The sequence below is a fragment of the Narcine bancroftii genome, chromosome 9 (assembly GCF_036971445.1).
Source record: "Narcine bancroftii isolate sNarBan1 chromosome 9, sNarBan1.hap1, whole genome shotgun sequence".
NCBI classification, from domain to species: Eukaryota; Metazoa; Chordata; class Chondrichthyes; order Torpediniformes; family Narcinidae; genus Narcine; species Narcine bancroftii.
Genome location: NC_091477.1, coordinates 64,081,188 through 64,107,337, shown reverse-complemented (window position 1 = coordinate 64,107,337; position 26,150 = coordinate 64,081,188). Strand labels below are relative to the sequence as shown.

The 26,150-nt window shown below is 41.5% G+C and overlaps 1 protein-coding gene across 1 annotated transcript; it reads left to right on the top strand.

Annotated features, from left to right (window-relative positions):
- Positions 1–3,926: 3,926 nt before the first annotated feature.
- On the top strand, positions 3,927–25,789 carry LOC138743562 (integrin-linked kinase-associated serine/threonine phosphatase 2C-like). Its single transcript, XM_069899065.1, has 8 exons — positions 3,927–4,229; positions 6,760–6,828; positions 17,096–17,218; positions 19,427–19,544; positions 20,080–20,186; positions 20,940–21,033; positions 22,878–22,965; positions 25,670–25,789. The coding sequence occupies exons 1-8, from the start codon at positions 4,199–4,201 to the stop codon at positions 25,787–25,789; spliced, it is 750 nt and encodes a 249-aa protein (XP_069755166.1). The 5' UTR covers positions 3,927–4,198.
- Positions 25,790–26,150: the final 361 nt, after the last annotated feature.

The following is a 26,150-nucleotide window of genomic DNA, read 5'->3' as shown; positions in this document are numbered from 1 at the left end:
TGGTAGCAGCTGGTGTAGCTCCTTCAGCCATGATGGTATGGCCCAGGAACTGAATGGACTCTTTCCCGAACTGGCATTTGGCTGGGTTGATCGTTAGGCTGAAGTCGGCCAGTTGAGAGAAGAGGGTGCGCAAATGAGACTTGTGTTGTGCCCGGCCTCTGCTGTTGACAAGAATGTCGTCCAGATAAAAGAACACGAAATTCAAATCCCTGCCCACTGTATCCATGAGGCGCTGGAAGGTCTGGGCGGCATTCTTGAGCCCAAAAGGCATGTGTAGATATTCGAACAAGCCGAAGGGGGTGATGATGGCCGTTTTGGGGATATCCTCAGGGTGTACCGGGATTTGATGATACCCGCGCACCAGGTCGACCTTGGAGAACACCCTCGCACCATGAAAGTCCTGAATGTGAGGGATGGGGTAATGGTCAGGTACTGTCGCATTGTTAAGCCGTCAATAATCTCCACAGGGTCGCCAGCCACCGGAGGCTTACGGGACCAGGTGGAGCGGCGAGACCCAAAGACTGTCAGAGCATCGAATGATCCCCAGTTCCTGCAGATGCGAGAACTCCTCTTTCACTATCTGGAGCTTATCCGGCAGGAGCCTGTGTGCCTTGGCATGGACCGGTGGGTCTTGGGTGGGGATATAATGAAACACCCCATGGCATGGTGAGGCAGTGGAGAACTGCAGCTTGAGGAGGGATGGGAACTCATCCAAGATGCGCTGAAACTTGTCCTTGGGTGTGCTGACCGTGGCCATCTGCAGCTGCTCTGTGCGGGAGGTGTTGAGGCAAATGGATTGGAAGGTACAGGCATCGACAAATCGCCTACCTCGGGGATCAACCAGGAGTCTGTGAGCGAGGAGGAAGTTGACACCTGAATAGAAGTTGGGTGGGATGAAACGGCGAACCTCCACAAGAACTTCCGCTGGCTGATCTGGAAGTGGACGGTCTTGTTACCATACGTTCAGATCTCCGTCGAATTGACTGCATGGAGTGGAGGTCCTTGAGGCCAGTTCCGGGACTCGATGGCTGTGGCTGGGATGATGCTGATCTGGGCCCCGGTGTCGACGAGGAAGCATCGGCCGCTGATTGCATCCCACAGGTAGAGAAGGCTGTGTTCTTGGCAAGCCGCTGCAGCCATTAACAGCGGCCGGCCTGCTCATTTCCCTGGAACGAGCAGGGCTGACGACACTTCCGAGCCTTGGCTCCCCAGCGGTAGTGGAAGAAGCAGAGGCCTGAAGTGGATGGCTTGCTTCTGGCTATGCTTTTGAGGCCTCTGCAGGGGCCGAGTATTCCTCCACAGCACTAGACGAAGGCTTGGCGTGGTCATGGCCGGGACTTGTAACTTGCTAGACTGCTGAGCCCTCCGGGAATCGTTCAAGCCATAGCTCCTGAGCCTTTTGAGCGACTTTCCTAGGGTTGTCGGAGGTCTCCCAGGACAGTAACAGCCGGATGTCTTTGGGCATACGGTCGAAGAAGATGTGCTCGAAGAGTGGGCAGCTGGTGTGATCGCTCATGAGCACGAGCATCTCATCCATCAGCGTGATTGGAGTTCTGTCGAGGTGAAGCATCCGAGCCTGGAGAGCCGAGGGAGCCAGTGAGCACCTGCTTGATGATCCCATACTTATCTTTTGCGGATGGGTGCTGTGATAGATGAGAAAAACTGACATTGCAATATGAACATGAAGAAATGAAGAAAATAAAATTGATACATCAGTAAATGAATGAAGCCAGTGCAAACAACATGAGACATGGATATTAGAAGGCAGGAAGCTGACACTGTCTGAGTAAGATAAGAATCTCCTACATCAGCAAGTTCACTGAATGAAGGAGAGAAGGACAGACAATTGAGAATAGAAGTAGAGTTAGTCTGAACGAGATAACGGTCGCCAAGCCCCAGATAGAATTAGCAAGGCTTGCATAAATAATTAGCAAGTTATACATATATAATTAGTAAGCCATACAACAGATTTTTCAAGTATGCATATTTAACTAGTAAACCCTAGACAAGATTAACGAACCCTGCAGATGAAGGGACTGTAGCCCTGAGAGTCGGGAAGGTGTGAATGGGGACAAGGGCTAGGATGTGAATAAGGACAATGGGAATAATGGCATAAGAAGACACCGACAGGATACCCCCTGGTCCTCCAAGTATACTGAAACTGCACGTAGGCAGGAAGGATTGCCTCTGCCAAACCCATCCAGGGGGCAGAAGAATGTAAGGGGGAGGGTATTCTGATGCTGAAATTTACTGTATAAAAGTTGGGTGAGCCCCAGTGTATGTGTGTATTCCCAGGGTAAGGGGAAGCACCCAACTTTGCATTGTTGTTGTAATAAATGTTCTTTGTTCTCAATATTTGTCTCGAGCAATTTCTTTAAAGGTACATCTATTTCTAACAGTGCTGAACGAGGTGCAGCACTTGTTTGGCAGTGGCCTGGTCCAGAGTGGCAACCATATGATAAAGCTTGGTCGTATTTGATGAGATCTGACGGAGGTGAAACTGAGCCTTTGCGTGGCTGAACCAGGTCTCAGGCTCCTGAACACAGAAGTCAGGAAGCTTGATGGCTATAGCGTTGATCGAAGAGTCGTTCATATCGTGTTCAAAGGTGTTTGAACCTGTTGGGATCACCAATGTAGTGGCGGCTACTCTGTTACTGAATGATCTCACAGCCAAACGGGTTGAGTTCAGTGAGCAAAAACTCATTTATTGAGGTCTGCCTGGCTGGTCTTATACTCCCATCCTGGACTGGCTGAGAACCGCGCCGGGGCATCACGAAGGCTGCAGAGCGTGGGCTTCTGAGCCTGGTGATGAGGTTGGGGAGAAACCCCCATGGCGTCATTTTGGCCGGCTGCCCTGCCGCATGTGTGACATGTGGGGCCAGTTCACCTGCCTAATGGAGTGGCACCACAGTACACGGAAATGAATGGTCTATTCCATTGGAAAAAATTACATATAATTTACATTGTTCGAACAAATTTGTGAAACATATATGAAATATGACTGAAAATGCCCGCCTCGGACCTCCATCTCCTAAAGTGATAAGAAGATAAACATGATCAGATTTAATGTGTAAAAGTAGATGACACAACTTTCTTTATTTTGTTTTTCTTTTGTGTGAAGATGTTGTTTTCTTGTATTTTATTATGTTTAATATTTATTGCTTTCAGAGGAGGGAGGGAAGCTGGGAGGGGAGAAAAGAGGGAAAATGTCACTATGTATATTTAATGAGAAATTTTTGTTGATATGGTTCATAGTGCTGTGAGAGATAATGGAATATGGGAAGTTAATCAATTGCTAAATAGGAATGAATTAGGATGGGGTGAAGGGATAATGGAATAAGGGAAGTCAAGCAAGTGCTAAATAGGAATGAATTATGATGGGTTGAATAAGGGTGGGAGTAGAATAGAGTGTGAAGAAGGGTTAAGCAAGTATAATAGAATAGGGGTCTTATAAGTAGATAGATTTAGCAAGTCCTGGGGGGTTGAGATTTATGAATAAGAACAAAGACATGACACTTCCCGGTAAACAATACACACAGAAAGGCACACAAACTGCACATAGGCAGAATTACCTAATGCCAAACCAATCCAGGAGGCAGAAGAATGTTAAGGGGGGAGGTACCTCTGTACTGAAATAGAATGTGTAAAAAGTTGGGTGAGTCCTAGTACGTGTGTGTATTCCCAGGGTAAGGGGAAGCATCCATCTTTGCACTGTTGTAAAATAAATGTTCTTTGTTCTCAATTTTTGTCTCAAGTGAAATCTGTGAAGGCACCTCTGCTTCGTACAGTGTGATAAATTTTAAAAATTACCAAAAAAAAGCAGGAGGCTGCCCTGCACTGATATATCGTTCTCTTCGGGGAGACTTGGAAGAGTTTGCTGGGGCTGCCCCTCGTTGGACATGTCCTTTCCACTTTACCGCACTCACTGGATTTTTGAATGTTCAAGGGTTGGACTCAGTGATGATGAAGGAGCAGCAAATGATATTTGCTACACATGGTGGGGTAAGGAGGAGGGCAGAGGAAGAGGAGAGAAGGCAAGGAAAGGAACTTACTAGAGTTGGGCGGTAGGACCCAGCGGAGCCCCGCGGACGGAAGCGCCGGGCGCCAGGCCCAGGACCTGGACCGATTCTGGCGGAGCCACTGGTCTCCAGCCTCTGCCGAACCCGCGAAGAGGAGTGGTTCTCATCGCGGAGAAGGGATGGATTTGTTCGAAGACTTGCCGGAACCCGGTGAGAAGAGGCGGGATCCGGGGCTTTGCTTGGCGGGCCCAGGCCTCGGTCGGGCCCGTCTCCGCGCTGCCACCGGGGGTGGAGGAGGCAGCGGGGCGTCGCCGCCATCCGCCGAGCCTGCACGGGCCCAGCTTCCTGCCCGTGGCCTCCACACCCGAGGGGCAGGGTCCACTCTTCACACCCCAGGGCCACCCATAGGTGCAGTAGTCCAATCCCCATACCCCAGGGGCACCCTGACGTACAAGGATATAAAACCGCACCCATAGGGGCAAGGATCTATTTCCCATACCCCAGAGACACCTATTGGTGCAAGGATACAATCCCTACACTCCAGGGGCACTTAGAGATGCAAGAGTTTAATCCCCACAACTCAGGGGTGCCCAGAGGTGCAAGGGTCCAGTCCCTACAATCTAGGGATATCCATTGGTACAAGGAGCCAACCCCCACAAGACAGGGGTACCTGAAGATGCAAGGGTTCAATTCCCATATCCCAGAAGCACTCGAAGCTGCCCATGTCTAATCCCCATACTCCAAGGGCACCTGAAAGTGCAAGATTCCAATCCCTGCACTCCAAGGGTACCTGGTGCAACATTGCAATTGCCACACCCCTGAGGCACCTGAAGATGCCGTGGTCTTGTCCCAACCCTGTCTCAAGTGCACCCAAAGGTGCATTGATCCAATTCCCATACCCCAGGGGCACCCAAAGGTGGAAGGGTTTCATCCCCATACCTCAGGGGCCGTCAAAGGAGCAACTGTGCAATCACCACTACCTTGTGTCCAGAGTGCAAGGAGCCTCTTGTTTTGAGAATGTAAGGATCTATCCCCAAGCAAAGGTTGATTTTAAAAAAATAATTTTTATGGGAAAATCTCTGAATCTGAGACATGACAAGACACAAATATGACAATGTATATATTTGAAATAGTGAGCCTTGGTCCTGTGGAGATAGTGTCTGGGAACTATTAACTAGGAGAAAGCAGGTGAATTAAATAGGTATTCAGCCTTAATCTGCAGAATAGAGGAAATTCAATGGCCCTGTCTTCGTGCTGGAAATCAGGAAGTGGAAAGGAGGAGGAAACTTGAAAAAATTGCAGCCACCAGGGTAATGATACTGAGCAAGTTTAGACATGCAGGTTGACAAGTATCTAGGCCCTAAAGAAAGTTCATTGTAGGGACTAAATAAAAGGGTTCAGAATGATAGTTGATGGGTTGATTTTAAGTTTCCAACATTTCCCCAGTTTGGAGGAAGGTTCTTTTTTGGCACTACCAATAAGTGGTAATTCTCCCTGACCCATAGGAAAAAAATAATCTCAGGGTTGTATGTGATGTCATGTGTGACTCTGACAAGAAATCTGAAATATGAAGGTTCGATGAGAGTGAAAAGTCACAAAAAGGGAGGGGGACAGAAAGCAGGAAAGTATAGGCCAATTTGTTCAACATCTGAAATAGGAAAAGTGACAGAACCTGTCATTAATAGCATTAGGACACTGAGGTACTTCAATGAGCACTTGACTGTTTTGGTGCAGAAGTCTGAGGGTAAAATGCTAAAAGCTGGGACAGATACAGATGGGTTGTCTCTGGTCATCTTAGATGTGGTGGGCCGAATTAAAAATTTTAAAATTTTAAAATGTAGACATGCAGCATGGTAACAGGCCCTTTCAGCCCTCTAGTCTGCTGCCCAATTTACACCCAATTAACCTACACCCCTGGTAGGTTTTGAATGGTTGGAAGAAACCAGAGCTCCCGGGGAAAATCCACACAGACACGGGGAGAACGTACAAACTCCTTACAGACAGCATGGGATTCAACCCCCAGTCTCTACCGCTGGCGCTGTAAAGGCGTTATGCTAACCACTACATCAACCTTGCGCCCCAGTATTATTCAATAACATGGTGTCATGAAGGGACACCCATGTTTGACCAATTTGTTGCAGCTCTGAAGAAGTAACAAGTCCCATGGAAATGGTAAATACACCAAACTGACATTTCCAGAAGCATTAGATAAGGAGTGATATCAAGAGTTGTGAAAAATAGAAGTTGTGAAAAATAGGTGTGGTAAGAAAAATAGAATAGGTGTGGTAAGGTGTGGTATAGGTGTGGTAAGAAAAATAGAATAGGTGTGATAAGAAGGCAGCACAGCTAACTGCAAAGTAGATGAAAGGTCATTTTCCTGTTGTAAGGTTTAATAATTGGTAAGTAATAGGGTACCAGGAGCTATCCACCCCTGGAACACAGGGTGCCTGGAGCCCTCACCCCTTGAACAAAGGGTACCAGGAGCCCTACTCCCTTTGAACACAGGGTGCCTGCAGTCTAGGATCCCCCCTGTCCATACCCACCTCCCACCACCCACAACAAGGATGATCATAACCTCATGTTGAGTCCAAACTGCTTCTCGTTCAGCCCTCAACAGCAGCTAGGGAGATTTGAGGAATCCTTCCCCATTTTATGGGGAAGGATTGCCTGTGATGTGGTTGGAGAGAACAGAAAAGTTTCTGACAACTATGAACATATTTGTTCTCTTTTGATCAATTAGGAGGAATCGATCAGAAATCAAAGACTTTGCTTTTCGATAACCTACCAGACACAAGGAACCCAGACGTAGGTAATCACACCATCAGAGTATGAAGCTCAGATTTTTTGCTGATTTGCTTCTGTTTTATGTTAGAATCTACTCTTATAATCTGTATTTACTTTTGTGTTTTATGAGAGTGCTGCCTTACTAATATCAATTTGGAGCTGATCAACGCCCTTATTTTTGTCTTTTTGAAATGTTAGTGCGTAGTGCTGTCTGCTTTTGCCAGTTTTTGAGAAGCAGTGAAGCCAAATTGGTTGATATGACTGAACATCATTGACAAGGGCACCATGCTGTGGTAGTGGAGTTAATGGCAGGCCTGGGCGGACACGAGATCTCCTTCCCTCAGAAAGGAATTGAATTGATCAAAATGTAATATCAGTGCAAGAGCTTCATTATTAGTTATTATTAGTTAATGGGATTCAAATTTCAACATTGGAAATTAAACACATTATTATCCCAGGCTGTTGGGTTATTTTGGCAGTGTACCCAATTTCTTGTTAGTGGCAGAGGACACGTGCTTGGAGAACCTTTGTATGGTTCTTGCTTTCATTTACACGGCACCATCATAACATCGACAATAAAGATGGATGAGGGTCTCATAATCCCATCAAAGTTTCAGAACCTCTGTGTAGACCCAGGAAAGATGGTGGCTGCTAGTTATACACGTAAAGAGGAAGAAAATGCAATACCCAGGGCATGCAGCACATGGGTTTTTTTTAGTTTAGTGATAAACCAAGGTAGCAGGCCCTTCTGGCCCACAAGCCCATGCCGCCCCAAATAGACCCATGTGACCAATTAGCCTATTAACCCTGTACATCTTTAGAATGTGGGAGGGAATGAGCAACCAAAGGAAACCTGTGCAGACTCAGGGAGAAACTATAGACTCCTTTCTGACAACGTTGGTTTCAAATCCAGGTCGTTGGTGCTGGAATAGCGTGCCCACCTCTACATTAACTGTTGTTACTCTACAGTAACAATCACTAAACTGTGCCTGCTTTAATCCTTTTGAGTTCTGTTGGTCACTGAAACAGGTATTGGTGGAGGTTTTACTCAGTTCTTTTACTAGCTTTGTGATATAAACCTGACTGAAAGTAAGAAATGCTGCAAATGCTAATAAGCGAGTTGCACTGCATCGAGGGAGAGGGAAAGAGTTCAAGAGGGAAATGTTTCAAATCGATGACAGTCATCTGATTAAAAAGTAAATATTTCTGTCTCCACAGCTGTTGCCTGACCTGCAAAGTATGTTAACAAGTTCTATGCATATTTCTGATTTCCAGCACCTAAAATATTTTATTTCTATAAAGAAAATGTGAAACCAATAGTAAAGAAAAGGATTGTGAGGGAGAAATGCAGCAGTACTAATGCTTTCTGGAGTCCTCAGTCAGAATAGAAGTGGTGTAATCAATTGGCTGAAATACAGTAGCATGTTTCAATAGTTAATACCCTGTATTAACCTATAAATGACTCCCATAAACTGCCAAGTGGGCACTATATTGGCCCAACATAGTGTGGTTGACGTGGACATTGTATCTTGCTCGGAAGTTTCCCAAAAGATTCCAGCTATAGTGAAATTCTTCATAGAGTCACCTTTTAAAGAGAAATGAATGGAACAGTAACTCCTATAGATAGCAGTGTGATGAATAACTTGTTGATCTCTTTTGGTTTTAATTGAGGAAGAAATGTTGGATTAATTATCAGAAGCCTGTTCAGTTATTAGTGGAAAAGTCCAATGGAATCTATGACATCCACCTGAAATAAGAATCCAGAAGAACAATTTCACTGACAGATCAGCCCTTTCTCAGTAAATGAAGCAAAATGATAGTGCAGATCACAGTTTCATTCAGAAATTGGTGCAAGCCCAAAAAGATAAATTGGAGCCACCACCAAGAGAATGTTGGGAACGGATATTTACCAAATGCAAATTCAACATCTAACATTTCGTCACCTAACTACCGAAAAAGTATGAATAAGATAGAAAGATTTCAGAGAAGATTTACTAGGATGCTTCCTGTACTTCAGGAACAGAATTCCAGGGAAAGGTTAAACAGGTTAGGACTTTATTCCCTGGAATGCAGAAGAACGAGGGGAAATTTGATAGAGGTATTTAAAATTATGAGGGTGATAGGCAGAGTAAATGTAGGTAGCCTTTTTTTCCCACTGAGGTGAGAAACAAACTGGAGGACATGGGTTAAGGGTGTAAAAGGAAAAGTTTAGGGGGAAATTCATCTCACAGGGAGTATGGAACGAGCTGCCAGTTGAAGTGGTGAATGCTGGCTCAGTTTTAACATTTAAGAAGAATTTGGACAGGTGCATGGATGGGAGGGGTATGGAGGGATATGGACTGGGTGTAGCTCAGTGGGACTAGACAAAGAAAAATGGTTTGGCACAGACTCGAAGAGCCGAAGGGGCCTGTTTTCTGTGCTGCAATGTTCTACGGTTCTAACAACCTCTTGTATCTCTACAATCAGGATCGGATTATATTTGCAGTGGTGGGGGGGGGGGGGGGGGGGGCGTGTCGTGATGGCGTAGGTGGGAGATGTGGGACTCACCTTTCCCAACAGAAATGTTAAAAACCTGACCTTGAAAGTTTTTTTTACACTAAAAAAATTATTTAAACATTAAGAAGTATTATTAATTCTATGAACAGTTAAAATAAAAAAGACATAGATTGTTAAGGAAATGATTCAGAAACAACTATCAAGTATGGAAGAATTGGGGCCTACCTTCGAAAAGGCGCCTGGAGACTCGACTGCTCTTCATTTTAGACCTCAGAGACAACAATTGACTTTGGTGTAGACTCCTTGGAGCATCACAGAAGATGGCATCGGAGCCCGAAGACATCTTCCTTCAGATCAGGAGGAACAAATGGGCATGTGCAAAGTCCCAGACATGCGCGCTATGCAGACTTCATTCCACGCCGCCGGGGGCGGGGCCAGGGGCGGGGGCAGGGGCGGGGGCGGGGGTGGGGGCAATCTCTTCGGAACCAGTGACACTGGATCGTTGTGAGAGAGGGCCAGAACCCGCAGACAAGTGGAGTTACCGTCGATGTCCATGGACAAGGGTGAAGGGGGTAACACTGGAGGAACTGAAGAGGAAGATGTATCTTTTCAGCTGCAGAAGTAGAGGAGGAAACAGTAATATATATAAGAGTAGGTCTACATCCAAACATGCAGAAGGGACTCAGCTTGATAATTCAGCTAAACAGATTCAAAGATTTTTGTCAATGAAAAAACAATTTGTTAGGAAAAGAAGAAATGTCAATGATGAAATCTGATATGGAAAAATGTGCAAAACTGGTGGATAAGGGGAAGATAAAGTTAAGATTGAAGAAGGGTTTTTTGATTGTTGTGATGAGGTGGAACAATGTAAAGAAAAAATGGACAGGATGGAGGACTCTTTTAATCATTGGGAAATTCAAAGAAATTATTTATTAAGGAAGATTGTTGCTTTAGAGAATCAGAAATCATGTTAAAATTGTTGGACTTCTGGAAGAATTTAAAGATACGATCCAGTGCAATTTTTTCAAAAATGGATGCCTAATGTTTTGGGTAAGGAGTATTTTGTGAATGGTTTGGAATTGGATAGAGTTCATTGAGCGATTGGAGGGGAAAAAAAACCTTTTCTGGTCAGCTGCCGTGCTCTATTTTAATTAGATGCCTATATTATCAAGATAAAGAAATGATTTTGCGTTTCGCAGTTCAAAATGCAAGAAAACATCAGGGCCCTTTGGTGGTTAAGAATAGTAGATTTCTTATACGCGGACGAGTCAAACGTCAGAAAGAGTTTAACCCTGCTAAAGCAGTTTTGTGGAAGAAAGGTTTTAAATTTTCTTTTAGATACCCAGCTATTTTATGTTTTTTTATGGAGACTATCAATCTCAGTTTCTTAATGATGAAGCCGAGACTCTGGTATTCGCTGATTCTTTGCCTGATAATAAATAGTAGAGAGATCAAGAATATTCTTCTCAATAGTTGAAACCAGTTCAAGAAGGGAAGGAGAATGGAGGGCAAAAAGTGGAATGTCTTAAATCAGCTGAAATGGATATTGATGACGATAGGTCAACAGAGATTTGGAGGAATATTATCATACTTGACCTGTCTTAATTACTGTTCTTTTTTATTGTTCTGTTTGGCGGAGGTGGTATCTTTTGCTTCTCCTTCCGAAGTTGTTGGCCACTTTGTGGCATTGGTCACTTCCCACACGGTAGAGGGAGGTATTACTGTGGTACAGTATGTTTTTTTTTTCATTTTTGTTTGGGAAGGGGGAATTAATGTTTTTTTTTAAATTAGGATTTCTATCCTTTTCTTTATTAAGAAGATAAAGATTGTATTTCAGTTAACTGTGGATTGGGGTCCCATTACACCAGGCTTGGAGGTTTTAAGGGATAAATTAATAAGATGTCTCACTTAAACTTTGCAACTTTTAATGTTAATGGGCTCAATAACTTAATTAAAAGGAAAAGAGTATTGACTTATATTAAAAAATTGAAAGTAGATATTGCTTTCCTGTAATAAACTCATTTGACTGATAAAGAGCATCAGAAATTTTAAACAAAGATTGGGTTATTCTTTTAATTCCAAGTCAAGAGATGTTGCCATTTTCATTAATAAGAAATTGTCTTTTAAATTAGAATCAGTTAATGAATCAGTTGGTAGACTTTTAATTGTAAATTGCAAAACCTGTTCGGAGTCATGGACACTTATGAATGTTTATGCACCTAATGTGCACAATTAAATATTTATTTAGACTGGGAAATTTATTAGTTTTATACTGTTATAGAGATTTGCATAGTAACCAGTGGGCATTGTTATAAAAGGGTGGATTTTGAATTAAAATTTGAAGGTGAATTTTTGTTAATGAAGTAATTATTCATCTTTACCCCTGTGTGATCTGCCTTCTTTGTGGTTGCTGGTTTGATCTTATAACATAATTTGGGCTAATCGTCCGGGATCAAACCATTTTGGAAGCTTTAGGGGCAATTGACTTGTGTTTAGTTATCAGGCGTCCGAGTTTGACTCAACCTCCAGCTTGAAATTAAAAATAAATGGTGAGTATATAAATCACCAGCAGAAAAACCAGCAAGTATGAACATTGACCAGTTCATAGCTCACCCTTCAGTGGTTAATTTAAAAATGGCTAAAAAGTCAAAACTGATGTTTATAGTTGGCAAGTTAAAACTTCTTACAGTAAAAACTGGGATGAAAAAAAAAGGAAATTGCCCGAAAGATTGTTAAGCACTATGTAGGAAAGGAGGTATTTGAAGAAGCTGCATTAGAACAGTTTCCCAAGGAGAAAACTTCAGAGGAAGTAAAGTTGGCTTTGAGAAAACTGGAGTTAGAGGAAAAAAGAGAGGCAAAAAGGAAAGCCGGATGGGAAGCAGTAAGGCAGGCAGAAATGGAGGAAAGAGCAGCCACAAAGGAAGAAAGAGAGAAAGAATGGAATCGTTTTTTAGAATACCTGCATAAGATTAAAATAGTTTTCGATCCAACAGTATTTTTATTGGGTAGCTTGCAACCTCTGAAAGGTTTGGGATTAGATAAATTCCAGCTTGCTTTTGTATATTTAGCTTTATCCATAGCAGGAAAGGGCTTTGGCAAATACTAGAGCGCATCGGATGTCCCCCAAAGTTCCTCAACATGATTATCCAACTGCACGAAAACCAACAAGGTCGGGTCAGATACAGCAATGAGCTCTCTGAACCCTTCTCCATTAACAATGGCGTGAAGCAAGGCTGTGTTCTCGCATCAACCCTCTTTTCAATCTTCTTCAGCATGATGCTGAACCAAGTCATGAAAGACCCCAACAATGAAGATGCTGTTTACATCCGGTACCGCACGGATGGCAGTCTCTTCAATCTGAGGCGCCTGCAAGCTCGCACCAAGACACAAGAGAAACTTGTCCGTGAACTACTCTTTGCAGACGATGCCACTTTAGTTGCCCATTCAGAGCCAGCTCTTCAGCGCTTGACGTCCTGCTTTGCGGAAACTGCCAAAATGTTTGGCCTGGAAGTCAGCCTGAGGAAAACTGAGGTCCTCCATCAGCCAGCTCCCCACCATGACTACCAGCCCCCCCACATCTCCATCGGGCACACAAAACTCAAAACGGTCAACCAGTTTACCTATCTCGGCTGCACCATTTCATCAGATGCAAGGATCGACAATGAGATAGACAACAGACTCACCAAGGCAAATAGCGCCTTTGGAAGACTACACAAAAGAGTCTGGAAAAACAACCAACTGAAAAACCTCACAAAGATAAGCGTATACAGAGCCGTTGTCATACCCACACTCCTGTTCGGATCCGAATCATGGGTCCTCTACCGGCACCACCTACGGCTCCTAGAACGCTTCCACCAGCGTTGTCTCCGCTCCATCCTCAACATCCATTGGAGCGCTTTCATCCCTAACGTCGAAGTACTCGAGATGGCAGAGGTCGACAGCATCGAGTCCACGCTGCTGAAGATCCAGCTGCGCTGGATGGGTCACGTCTCCAGAATGGAGGACCATCGCCTTCCCAAGATCGTATTATATGGCGAGCTCTCCACTGGCCACCGTGACAGAGGTGCACCAAAGAAAAGGTACAAGGACTGCCTAAAGAAATCTCTTGGTGCCTGCCACATTGACCACCGCCAGTGGGCTGATAACGCCTCAAACCGTGCATCTTGGCGCCTCACAGTTTGGCGGGCAGCAACCTCCTTTGAAGAAGACCGCAGAGCCTACCTCACTGACAAAAGGCAAAGGAGGAAAAACCCAACACCCAACCCCAACCGACCAATTTTCCCCTGCAGCCGCTGCAACCGTGTCTGCCTGTCCCGCATCGGACTTGTCAGCCACAAACGAGCCTGCAGCTGACGTGGACTTTTACCCCCTCCATAAATCTTCGTCCGCGAAGCCAAGCCAAAGAAAAAAATAGCAGAAAAATGTATTTCTAGTACATGGAAAGATACAAATATGATTGATATTAATAGATGGCATAATGAGATGAAATATTGTTTAATAATGGAAAAAATTACGTATGTTTCGCATGATAATTATATATTTTTTATTAATAAGTGGCTGTTTTACTCGGAATATTTACATTTCAATTTATATTGACTAGATTTTAACATGTATATTTAACTTTTTCTTTAATATTCTTTTTTTTATGGCTCTTCGTTAGTTCCTCCATTTGAGGAAGATGAAATAGATCTGTATTTTCAGCATTTTGAGAAAGTAGCTGTAAATTTAAAATGGCCACCAGACCAGTGGTCACTCCTGCTACAAAGTGTTCTTAAAGGGAAAGCCCAACAGGTGTACTCATGTCTCATTGTAAACAGCTGATTACGAAGTTGTTAAGCAGGCTATAAGCCAATCTTATGAACTAATCCCAGAGACTTATAGATAAAAGTTCAGGAATTTGATCGGTGATGTGCCGCAATGAAAGTAGAAAATAACTTTGATATATTGAGCGAAATCATTCTGATTGAGGAGATTAAAAATTGTGTTCCTGACGATATTCATGTATACTTGGCAGAGAAAAATATAAAAAACTTGGCAAGAATTAGCTAAATTCACAGAGGAATATGCTTTAATCCACAAGCCGAAGTAGACACCAGGGAAAACCTTTCAAAGGAATACTGCTGATAATCCAAGTAGAGTAGAAAGAAAATCTAGAAGTGAGGTTAAAGGAAGAGAGGAAGAGAAATGGGTGAATGAAAAATTTTCAAATGTTATTTGCCACTATTGTAAGAAGGCAGGGCAAATAATAGCAAATTGTCCTGTATTGAAAAGGAAGAAAGAGAAAGGGGTGGTACCAACTGCCTGTGTTCAGAGTGAGAAAATTAGGGATATTTTTAAACCATTCATGACTGAAAGTTTCATTTTGGTTAAAGAAGGATCCAATCAAGTGCCAGTTAAAATCCTGCGGGATACTGGAGCAGCCCAATTGCTTGTATTAAGCAACATTTTGAATTTTGGTGAGGAGACCAATACTGGAGTTGTGAATTTAATTAAAGGCATTGGTGGTGAAGCAGAGCCTATACCTTTGCATAGAATAATGATGAAATCAGACTTCAGTTAATGGCCCGGTTACAATAGGGATAAGATCAAGTTTGCTGGTGGGTGGAGTTTCTCTTTTGTTAGGGAATGATTTATCAGAGGCTAAAGTCATATCTGCGGTGGAACTCACAAGTAGGCCATTGGTTTATGAGTCTGAAAAGGATTTGGAAATCTACCCTGCGGGTGCCATTACTAGAGCCAAATCTAGAAAAAAGGTAGAGGTAGAGAAAGTCAGTGATGATCCTGTAGTGGAGGGAAGCATTGAGGACAAACCTAAGGATCCAGCTTTGCTGTTGTTAAGAGAAGAATTAATAGCTCGACAAAAGCACGATCCTGATCTTGCTGAAAAGGGATGAACATTCTGAAGGCAGCCAGAAGGATCCGGACCAAGTCATTGTTCCTCTCTCTGCAAGCAACACAAGACAACTTCGAATTTTCTGCCTTCTCTCTCTCTCTCTCTCCCTCTCTCTCTCTCTCTCTCTCTCTCTCTCTCTCTCTCTTTGTGTTTGTTTTGTGTCAAGGTTTTTCTGTGGGCTGGTTGGAAATATAACTTAGACTTTAATTGCATATGTTATATCTAGGCTGGGGAATTTATTAGTTTTACACTGTAATAGAGATTTGCATAGTAACCAGTGGGCATTGTTATAAAAGGGGGGATTTTTAATTAAAGTTTGAAGGTGAATTTTTTGTTAATAAAGTAATTGTTCATCTTTACCCCTGTGTGATTGCTGGTTTATTTTGTAACAATAGAATATTTGATTTAGAAAATCAATTGATTTGGGCAGGCATTGAATTAAATCGAATTAACGAGAATAAGATGGATTAGTTTATTTATAAATGGAATTTGAAAATATTCCGAAACTATAATTCACCTATTTTGATGCATTTAATGGACATATGGAATAAGTTAAATGAGGAAATAGGTACACAAGGTAAAATTTCTAGAAAAACACTTTTATATCAGAATAAACTCTTTCCTTTTCTGGCTTTCGAGAATACGGGACCAAAATGGAATTTAAATTGTACAGGATTATTATGAGGCCGGTTATTTTACTTCTTTTCAAAGAATGAAAGAAAAATACGAAATACCTTGAAATAATACTCTTTTTGTTATTAGAGAGCCTTGTTATTGGATAATTTTAGGAATACTTTTAGGTTACCAAGACAGACCACATTTAAAACTTTAATTATGGAAGATGGGAAGAAAAGGTTTATATCTGAGATATATCTGAGTTAGATTTACACAAGTCTAAATTAAAATGGGGAAAAGATTTAAGGATAATAATTACTCAGGACTATTGGAAGAATTTATGTAAAGATAGTATGACTAAAATAGTAAATGTGAGATATAGATTAGTTAATTATAATTTTATACACCAATTATACTTCTAAAAAATTAAAGAGATATTTATTTTCTTCAGATTTATATGGGTTCTTTTTATATAGGTTCTTTTTTACATTCTACTTGGCTATGTGAAAAGGTAAAACCTTTCTGGATGTAATTTAAAGAACTCTGACAAGATATTTTTAAAGTTAAGTTTTCAATGGATCCATCAATGTTTTAGTTAAGTAATATTAAAATGATATGTTTGGAATTAAGATTAACTAAAATTCAAATGTTCTCTTTGAGATTACTATTAGGTGTAGTGAGAAAATGTATTGCAATTACTTGGAAAAATGATCTTGATTTAAATTTATGTAGGTGGTATATGGAATTGAGATCTTGTAAACCATTGGAAAAAATAACATAATTTACGAGATAATTATCTTTTTTCACGGAAAGTTTTGAGCCCTTATTTGGATTATATGGGTTTAAAATTTTGAATCCTTCAGCTACATTGTGGTGGAATTGCTTCAATCCATGGTAATTAATTATGTTATTGTAGTTTATATCTCCTTTTTTTCTTTTTTCTTTCTTTTTTGAGGGGGTAGATTAGATAGGTAGGGGGAGGGAATAAACCACAGGTGCATTTCCAGCTCATACTCTAAAGCAAAATGATGAACTTGCTTGTATGCTGAGTGACTTTTTCCCTCCACAGGCCAGCAGCAGAATCCTATCCTGAAGATTTGGTTTGCTCTGGGAAATGCACCTTCATGATGTTTTGATAACCATACCAGCGAACAAGATTGATAAAATGAAAACACGTTAGAAAAGAAAGACAAATGCTGGAACAGTGAATAAAAGCTCTTAATGATCTAATAGCTTAATTACACCATGTTTGCATTTCATTTGCTGTCTTCTTCCTTGCACATGTCAGCGCCTTCTGTCCCTGACCTGTTCGGAGAGCTTCCAGAAGCACAGAATGATCTAAAAGCAGAGAAACGCAAGTGGCCAAGCCAGAATGAGTCAAAGGATCACGAGGAGAAGAAAACATGTAGAGGTAACATGTTCAAAGAGGTGAAATGAGAGAAAATTATACATATGCAAAAAAAGGCAATAGTAGAAGGGGAGATTAGAAGGACGTAAGGGGAAATAAGTAAAACCAAGTTGCAGATAATGAAAAAATAAATAATGTCATCATCTTAAAGCTGATAAAGTGCAGAACTTAGAGGGAAATTTCAGCAGGAAGAGACCTGGTTATGATGGCAACCAGGAGTTCGGTAGCCTGAAAAAAATATGTATTTGCTTTCATTGTTGGTTGTGTACTAGTCTAGAGGAAAATGTGGAGTTGATCTTGGAAGGTAATTTCTTCATGTGATCTTTATCAGTGATTATTGGTAAAGTAGTCAGTGTGCAAGTAACTAGATAATTAATTGACAATAGACCTGTTTTGAACTATGTATTAAGTACAAGATACATCTCTAACAATATGTTAAAATACAGGAAGTGGACTTAATGCCTTCCCTGATCTGATTGTGGGGGTTTTGATAAGGGCTCATTACCATGAGCATGTGTTTGGAGGCACAAAAGACTGGGGATGCTAGAATTCAGAGACAAAGCAAATTGCTGGAGGACCTCTATTTCCACCTATCATTCTCCTGTCTCTGTATCCTAACTAGTTCCATCTATCTGTCATCCTTCATCCCTCCTTGCTCTACTTTTCACTTACTGACCCCTCTCCTTTCCTTCTTTAATACTACCTGTCTTTGCTCTTTCTCAGTCCAATCTCAGTCCTGAATTGCTTCACCCATCAATTTGTCTTCCCTTCCATCGTTACAATGGATACAGAAGCATAATTTCCCAAAACCATTTACTGGTTTTGATCAGTATTTTGCGCTGCAAACAGGTGTCTTTCAACACTGGTCTCCCCCCTACTTCATACCCCTGAAAATATCCCAGGCCTTATTATCCCCACCAGGTTAGCCCAATGTTGACTGGCCCAGGTGAGAATTTAAAAATGTAATTAAATCATTGTATCTGCCTTTATTGAATGATCAGTTGGAAAATAGCACTTACGTTTCTCACTTGTCCTGGATTAGTTGATAACGGTGAGGATGATGGCAGTTGGCACTATAGCTTCAATCGGCACTCGCATTGGTGAAGTGTTTGATCAAATAGGGTCAGTGGCCTCAACTGCACTGTGTGCAAACGGGGGCTGGAAGAGAATAATAGAGCATAGCATAGGCCCTTTGGCACATGATGTTGTGCCAACCTTTATAAATCTACCCAAAAGTGAAACAAAACCCTCCAAACCTCATAAACCTCTTATTTTTCTTTCATCCATGTTCCTTTCTTAGAATCTCTTAAATGCTCCTCATGTTCCAGCCTCCACCACCAATCCTGGCAAAGAATTCCAGGCACCCACAAAAGAAACTTACCCATGATGTCTCCCCTAAACTTCCCTCCCTTCACTTTGAACATACTTCTTCTGGTGTTTGCTACTTCCGCTTTGGGGAAAAAGGTTCTGGCTATCTACGCCTCATTATCTTGTATATTATTACCTCATTGAAGTCACCCCTTATCCTTCTTCGCTACAAAGAGAAAAGCCCGAGCTCTGCTAACCATGCCTAATAAGACATTCTTTCCAATCCAGGTAAATCTGAATCCTCTCCATAGCTTCCACAATCTTCATAGAAAGAGGTGATCAAAACTGAGCACAATATTCTCAGTGTGGTCTCACCAGAGATTACCTCATGACTCCTGAACTCAATCCCCAGATTAATGAAGCCTAACCATCAACCACGTACTCAGCCTTCAAGTTTGACATTCCAAAATGCATAATCTCACACTTATCTAGATTGAATTCCACCTGCCAGTTTTCCTCTCTGTATCCTAATGTAACCTACAACAACCTTCTACACTATCCACAACACCTCCAGCCTTCGGATCAACCGCAAACATACTGACCCATCTATCTACAACTTTATTATTTAGAAAAATCTCAAAGAGCAGGGTCCCCAGAAGAGATCCCTGCGAAACTCCACTAGGTACTGAATGTGATTGATATATGATAAAGTGTCATATGGTCCTTTATTGCCTCATATACCTATTGAATATTGACCCACTATTCAACTGAGGAGGTGGAAGAGGGAACATTATGGGAGGGAGGGGAATAGCTCTATTGTTTCACATGGAGAGAATATTCTGCTAAGTTATGATAAGTAGGCCAGCCTTGTAGTACTTTGCTGAGAGTCTTTGTTTCCTTCAGGATTTGTTACCTTGAAAGGTTATGCTGCTGAGAGAAAAGGCGAACGAGAAGAAATGCAGGATGCACATGTTATAATCGACGATTTCACAGCAAGTTTTACACAGTTACCTTTGGAAGTGTAAGTATTAAAGTGAAAGAACTAATGATGTGGCAGGTGTTAACATTATTAATTTAGATTAGGGGTACCTTTTCTGTACATTATACCAGGTTGCCCAGATGGGATAACGGTTTAAGTAACTAGCATGCCCTTATTCCTCCATTTAAACTCAGCTAAACACCTCTTGTACCATATGCTGAAGCCCACGTCCAATCCTAATATGCTGGGCTGCAGAAGGTTCAGAGGTGTAGCAGTTAACACAGGAGCAGTAGTGGGCATCTGACCATTTGTATCAATATGACTGATCTATCCCAGGTCTCAGATCCTTTTTTTTCCAGTTCCATATAACCCTAAATTCCCTGATCATCATAAAATAATCTGCCACTTCTTTGTGCTCCAGCATCTCCAACCCTCCAGGGCACAGAATTCCAGAGATGTACTCCCTTCAGTAAGAAGAAATACCTATGTATGGTTTTAATGGCCACCCTTGCAGCTGACACATTTGCCCTTTTTCTTAAGTTTATTTGCAGTTTCTCCTTCTTGGTCTCTGGTTTAGATCTCGATTGTCATACTTTGCTGTCTTCGATGGCCATGGTGGTGTACGAGCATCCAAGTATGCAGCGCAGAATCTTCACCTCAATCTCACCAGGAACTTTCCCAAAGGTAACAATGCATCCAGGAGAAGCTGAAAGTCCAGTCCTTAATCTGAATTCCTCAGAAGTTCCAAGTTCAGTGTGAGCTAATATCTAGTTCCTTCTGGAACTAGTTATGTGCTTCACTTCATAAGAGGTTCCAATCATGACAGGGGTATTTAATCCTGAACTATTCTGCTGCAACAGGATTTTTGTCTGTGGAATCATTCATGTCTGGCTATTTTTCCCACTATACCTATAACCGGGTTCTACGGAAGGTTGTATTTGATCGTCATCTGTTGTTGTTCTTATTATCTTGAGTGAGCATTTTGCTCGTGGAATCTCTGTGACACATCACTGTTGATTTACTTTTAACTCAGAATGAGTTCTGGATATTGGAATGCTGTGTTCTTCAATCAAAGATGAAACCGAGATCCTTTAAAGATAATTGGAGTTGTTAAAAGTAATTACAATTTTTTTTCTTTATCTTGGGTTGTGTTGCGCAAAGACTGCATGGGTGCCATTCCAGAGCATCGGCATTGGCATCAGTCCATTATGAGTCTCTAGAGTATGTCCACCTTGGCCTCCTACTTTCTTGCATGTTTTCAAAATGAACTTCAAGTGAACAGATTTGAACCTGAGAAATCCAGAATTTGCACGTTACACATTTCCCTAACCCTGTTCTGGATGTCTTGAAATCCTTGCATTCAATTGGAATCCCAAAATTCAATTGAGGCCATTTTGGTTAGGCTGACCAGTTCCTCTTTTTTTTTGCTCTTCACAGGAGAAGTGAATAATATGGAAAAGACCATAAAGAAGTGCCTTCTGATGACATTCAAGCAGACAGATGAAGGCTTTCTCAAACAAGCATCAAGCCAGTGAGTAGTCATGAGAGAAGTTACCAAATTTTTTCCTTCCTCACCTTGTCCAAGTACTTAAAACCAGGTGCATCATCTCACTCCCTTCACTCCATAAGCTATCTAAAACAAGCAGGACAAAAACATTGTTCCCGATGAATTTATCATACTCAAAATTACATTTACCCCGAGGATAAGCCACTGTTTTCAATTTTTCAGTAAACCATAGAACCATCATAGGCCCATCTAGTAAGTGCCAAACTATATTTCTGTCTAGTCCCATTGACCTTCATGTGGACCATAGCCCTTCATACCCCTCCCATCCATGTTCCTAGAAAGGCTATTAAATTCTGTTAGTTTAATGAAGGGGTTTAATTTATGTTCCAGATTGTGAAATGAGCTTTATCCATATCATCATTTTCTTATCCTTTGTGCTTACCCCAAGAAATAGGAATGGACCCAAATGAGGACTGTGGCAATGTTTATGTTTGAAGAGTTGGTGCTGACAGCAGTTATAATTAGACTCTCTTTGGTGGAGGTAGAAGGGAATACTCTTTGTGGAAGTTGTTTTATAATGTTCGATCTGGATAAAAGTTCTTTGGATAAAAGTTTTACAGTAGAACAGCAGTTGTCTAATTTGATATAATGGATAAAAAACTATCAAATAAGGAGGGTTAATGCTAAGTTGAAATTTCAACTGCCCTCTAATCTCAATTGGCACCTGCAGGTGAAGGGAAAGTTTTGCTCCACAGCCTCATCACATGAGTTAGATAGTTCTACCTTGCAAATGCTGCCTGTCCTGTTGCAGCACATTTTATTACTCGGAATAAAACTCGATTATATACTTCAAACTAAAACTAACCAACAGTCGCTCATTTTATGCATTGCATATTGTAAATTGGACCTCCTGTTGTTACCTCTGAATGTTATTGACAACAGCCGAAATAGAGTCTGTGGAAGCTGGAAGCTGGAGCAAAGAAACAAACTGTTGGAAGAACTGAGCAGGTTGATCAGCATCTGTGGACTGATAGGAATTGTTAACATTTTGGGGGTCCTGATTCAGAGTCTCAGTCAGAAACATCAACAGTTCCTCCCCCCTCCCCCACCCCCTCACACACATGCTGCTTGATCCAGTGAGTTCCTGAAGCACTGGGCTTATCGCCTGAAATGCAAACGGTTATGATTCAGAGTGTGAATTTCTTGTCGATGTGGTAATCAGTTTCTCCTTGATTTAAAACAGAAAAAGGTCAGTCTTGATGGAGACCTTGTGATCCTTACTGGGCAGCATGAGTGCTTTCTCCTTGACTGAGTAAGGACAGGCTTCCCAGGCAATCTTCAAACCTGAAGGGAGATTGCCTGGTTTGGACCATTGCACACCAGGAGAGAATGGATTTGTTTTTCTGCTAAAGTGGCTGAGGAGATGAGGGATTGGACAGGATGAGTAGTTAAAAAAAATCTGTTGCCATGGTGGGGGTGTCATAGACAAGAAGATATTAGTTTCAGGAAGGGGGTTTAGAGGGGATCTGTCGGGGATATTTTCATACATAGTGATTGGAGTCTGGAATTCTCCCTTTCATTTAAAAAGTGCTGGAATTGCTAGGGGATAGAAAGGTATGGATGTAACACAGCAAAATAAGATAAGTTCAGGCAGATACAAAGGTTGGCTGAAGGGCTTGTTTTTATGCTGTATGATATTACTTCTTTCCACCTCTCAGACTTCCAAGTAATGTGCCCAAACCACAACCTCAAGTTGTGCAAAACTTTATAGTATTAAACCTTTCAGTCAGCAAGCAAACCTGCAGTTTGTTTATTTGCTGGAAATATGTGGTGGTATTTCAGTTCACGTGCAGTTTCTCTTGCTGCAGGAAACCTGCCTGGAAAGATGGATCCACTGCCACATGTGTTTTACTGGTGGACAAAGATTTATACATCGCAAACCTTGGTGACAGCAGGGTAGGAAATTCTGTGTACAACAATGATCTGTTGTTAAATGTTGATAGGCCACCATTGAACTATGCCTGCTTTCTATTCAATTGTTTTTCCTTCAATATCACATATTCCTCTGTCCACCCAATCCCAATATTGAATCTTTCCTTTGCTGGCACGCCCAGGCTGAGGAAATTCATCTTAACTTACCTGTTTGAAGGTAGGGCACAGGGGAGCTTCTACTAACTAATAATAATGCAGATTGTACGGATAGTGTTCATGTGAAATGTTAACTCAGTTTCTCTTTCCACTGTCAGACCTGAGCTTTTCCACCATTTTTTGCATTTATTTCAATTTCCAACATCTACAGATTTTGGTTTTCAATGTGAGGTTGTGTTGGAATCTATTTATTAACAAAGTGGTAACAGGGCATTTGGAAAGTAATAAATAGATAGGATAGGAGTGCACATGGATTTTTGAAAGGCAGATGGTCTTTGATTAATCTTTTTGAATTTTTGAGATCATAAGTAGCAGAACAGATAAGGGCATTTCATCCAATGTGTATATAGACTAGGAAGGTGCTTGATTATATGCCATCAGAGGTAAATTAGAATGCATGCAGTTGAGAGTATAGTACCCTCACTTGCAAGTTTCTGACCATGTTGCCCCTGACAAGTTGCCAATGTTTGGAACAGCATCTGTCCTGCAAGTGGTATTCCCATGGTGCTATTTTGTTGGAGTGCCAGAATTTTGATCCACTATAATGAAGAAATGATATCTTTTCAGCTGAGGATAATGTGTACTATGGAAGTGCTGGTGTCCTCAAAGACCTGTTCCCTTTGACTTTGATTTCTGAAGAACCCTCGTGAGTAATTTGCAGTGCTCTCTGTCTTGGTGAAGTGAGTGAATGATTAAGTTGGTCAACAGAATGCTAGACGGGTGAACTGTTTTGACCTGGGTGCTTTCGGACTTCTGAAATGTCAGAGTTGCTCCCATGGAATGCAAGTGGAAAGTATTCCTTCATAATCCGGGCATAACTTTTGTACATAGTGAAAAATTATTGGGGAGTCTGTATATTAGTCACTCACCAGTCTTTGACCAGCCCTTGTTTGTGAATCTGTCTGGAGTACCTTCAGTCATAATTTTTTCAGGTACATTAATGAAAGCACTAGATCCCCTCACTGCTGTTACCAAGAGTCCATTAATTTTGCTATAATTTCTATCCTTTTCTTACTTCCACAATGTTCACTTCTGACCTTTTTTACCTTCTCTTTTCTGGCTGTAAGCCTGTCTGTCATATCTACCTTTTCAGAATATATCAGTTGTTTGCTATATTCCAATATCCAGTGTGAGTGTCCCTTTTTTTTCTAAAGGTGGTCTTACCTCTCCTGTCAATGATACTGTTCTTGACTGTCTTCTCTATTTCATGCATTTTTGTTCTCATCCTGTGCCTCCCTCATTGACTCACCTTCCTTCTCCAGCAAATCCCATACTCAATACCTACTGCATGATGCCTTTCTGTCAAGTCCCAGCATTCCTACTAGAAAATTCCCTCCACAGAAACCATGCTTCACTTCTCAATCATCACTCTCTCATTGACCTCCCCGAGAATCCATTTAAAAAAAGAAGCAGCCTTGCCTCTGTTGTTCCCATTGCCAAAAACACTGAAATTAAAACAGCAGTTCACCTGAACTTGCTTCAACTTCGTGTCCTGCATTTACTGCTCTTGGTGCCATCTGGATACTGGGGAAATCAAACACATTATGTTGCCACTCTGTTGAACTATGTTGTGTCCTCAAATGTGAACTTGAATTTTTTGGCACTTGCCACAATGAATTCTGGATCCCACTCTGATCTTTCTATCCTTAGCATCCAATACTGATCAAATGCAACTCAACATGAGCTCATGGAAACATACATCAAGCACATCTACAGTGTTTTCAGATTTAAAATTCAAGTTTCAAATAATCATTTCCAACTCTAACATTTTCACCATTTGTTTTTGCCTTGTTTGGACCCACTTTACTTTCTTGTACTCCTATTCCCTCTTTTTCCTGCATCTCTAAACCTGTTGTATTTTGAACTCTGATGAAAGGATGTTCATTTCTTATTCTTTTTCCACAGATGTTATCTGTCCTGCTGAGTTTCTCCAGCATTTTAGGATTTTTATTTCAACTGTCACTCAGTTGCAATGACCGTGAGTTTAATCTCGATGGTTTTAAGAATCCATTAATGAAGGTTTCACAAACTTGTATCCAGCTTGTCACAAAAGTCATGGTAGTGAGTGCGTGGAAATAAGCTGCTTGGAATCGTGTCAGTGCATTGACCCAAGCTGATAAATGTAATCTTTGACTACCTGCAGTATAGCAGCAGCTTCTTTCTTGCGTGTCTCAGTTACAGTGGGACTTTTTTGCGACCGTTTATTTAGATACTTCCCTCTGAAGGCCACTCTTCTGATCTTTTGCTGGCTGATCCTTTTTTAAATAGATGTGTCCTCCTATAAAGGTTGAAGGAAAGTTCAGGAGAGGACTCACCATTTGATGACAATCTCTTTTTGGACTAAATCAGTGATATTGAAATATCAGACTTCTTATCAGATGGAGACATCTTGTGAGATCCCTTGACTGCTCTACTGATGTCACTGATTAATGAGTGGAGCAATCTACAGTCCTCTAGACTGGCATTTCTCTGCATGTTGGTAAGTTTCAGGACTTCTGTGCACACTCCAAAGTCCCAAATGGAATCAGCTAAGATCTGCAAGCCTCTTCTGAGCCAAGTCTTGCTGCTGGACAACTATACAACTGAGGAATGTATTCCAGGAAGAGTCTGCAAATCAATACAGGCAGGATAAAAGATTAGTTGCTTTGTCTTCTTGATGATGCAGTGAAAGCAGGGTCCCTGGGAGGAGGTGTTAACATTGGCAAATAAAGCAGTTTTAGTTAATTTTTGAAGGAGAAGGTGTTAACATTGGCAAGTAAAGCAGTATTAGTTAATTTTTGGAGGAGAAGGTGTTAACATTGGCAAGTAAAGCAGTTTTAGTTAATATTTGGAGGAGGCGGTGTTAACCTTGGCAAGTAAAGTAGTTTTAGTTGATTTTTGGAGAAGGTGTTAATATTGGCAAGTAAAGCAGTTTTAGTTGATTTTTGGAGGAGAAGGTGTTAACCTTGGCAAGTAAAGCAGTTTTAGATGATTTTTGGAGAAGGTGTTAACAT

What these genes read in the sequence shown, in the direction of transcription:
- LOC138743562 (XM_069899065.1), top strand. Translation starts at nt 4,199, where the DNA reads ATGGATTTGTTCGAAGACTTGCCGGAACCCG. An exon ending in CGAAGACTTGCCGGAACCCG is followed by an intron (nt 4,230 to 6,759) that starts GTGAGAAGAGGC and finishes TTGATCAATTAG; the next exon opens with GAGGAATCGATCAGAAATCA. An exon ending in CAAACCTTGGTGACAGCAGG is followed by an intron (nt 22,966 to 25,669) that starts GTAGGAAATTCT and finishes CACACTCCAAAG; the next exon opens with TCCCAAATGGAATCAGCTAA.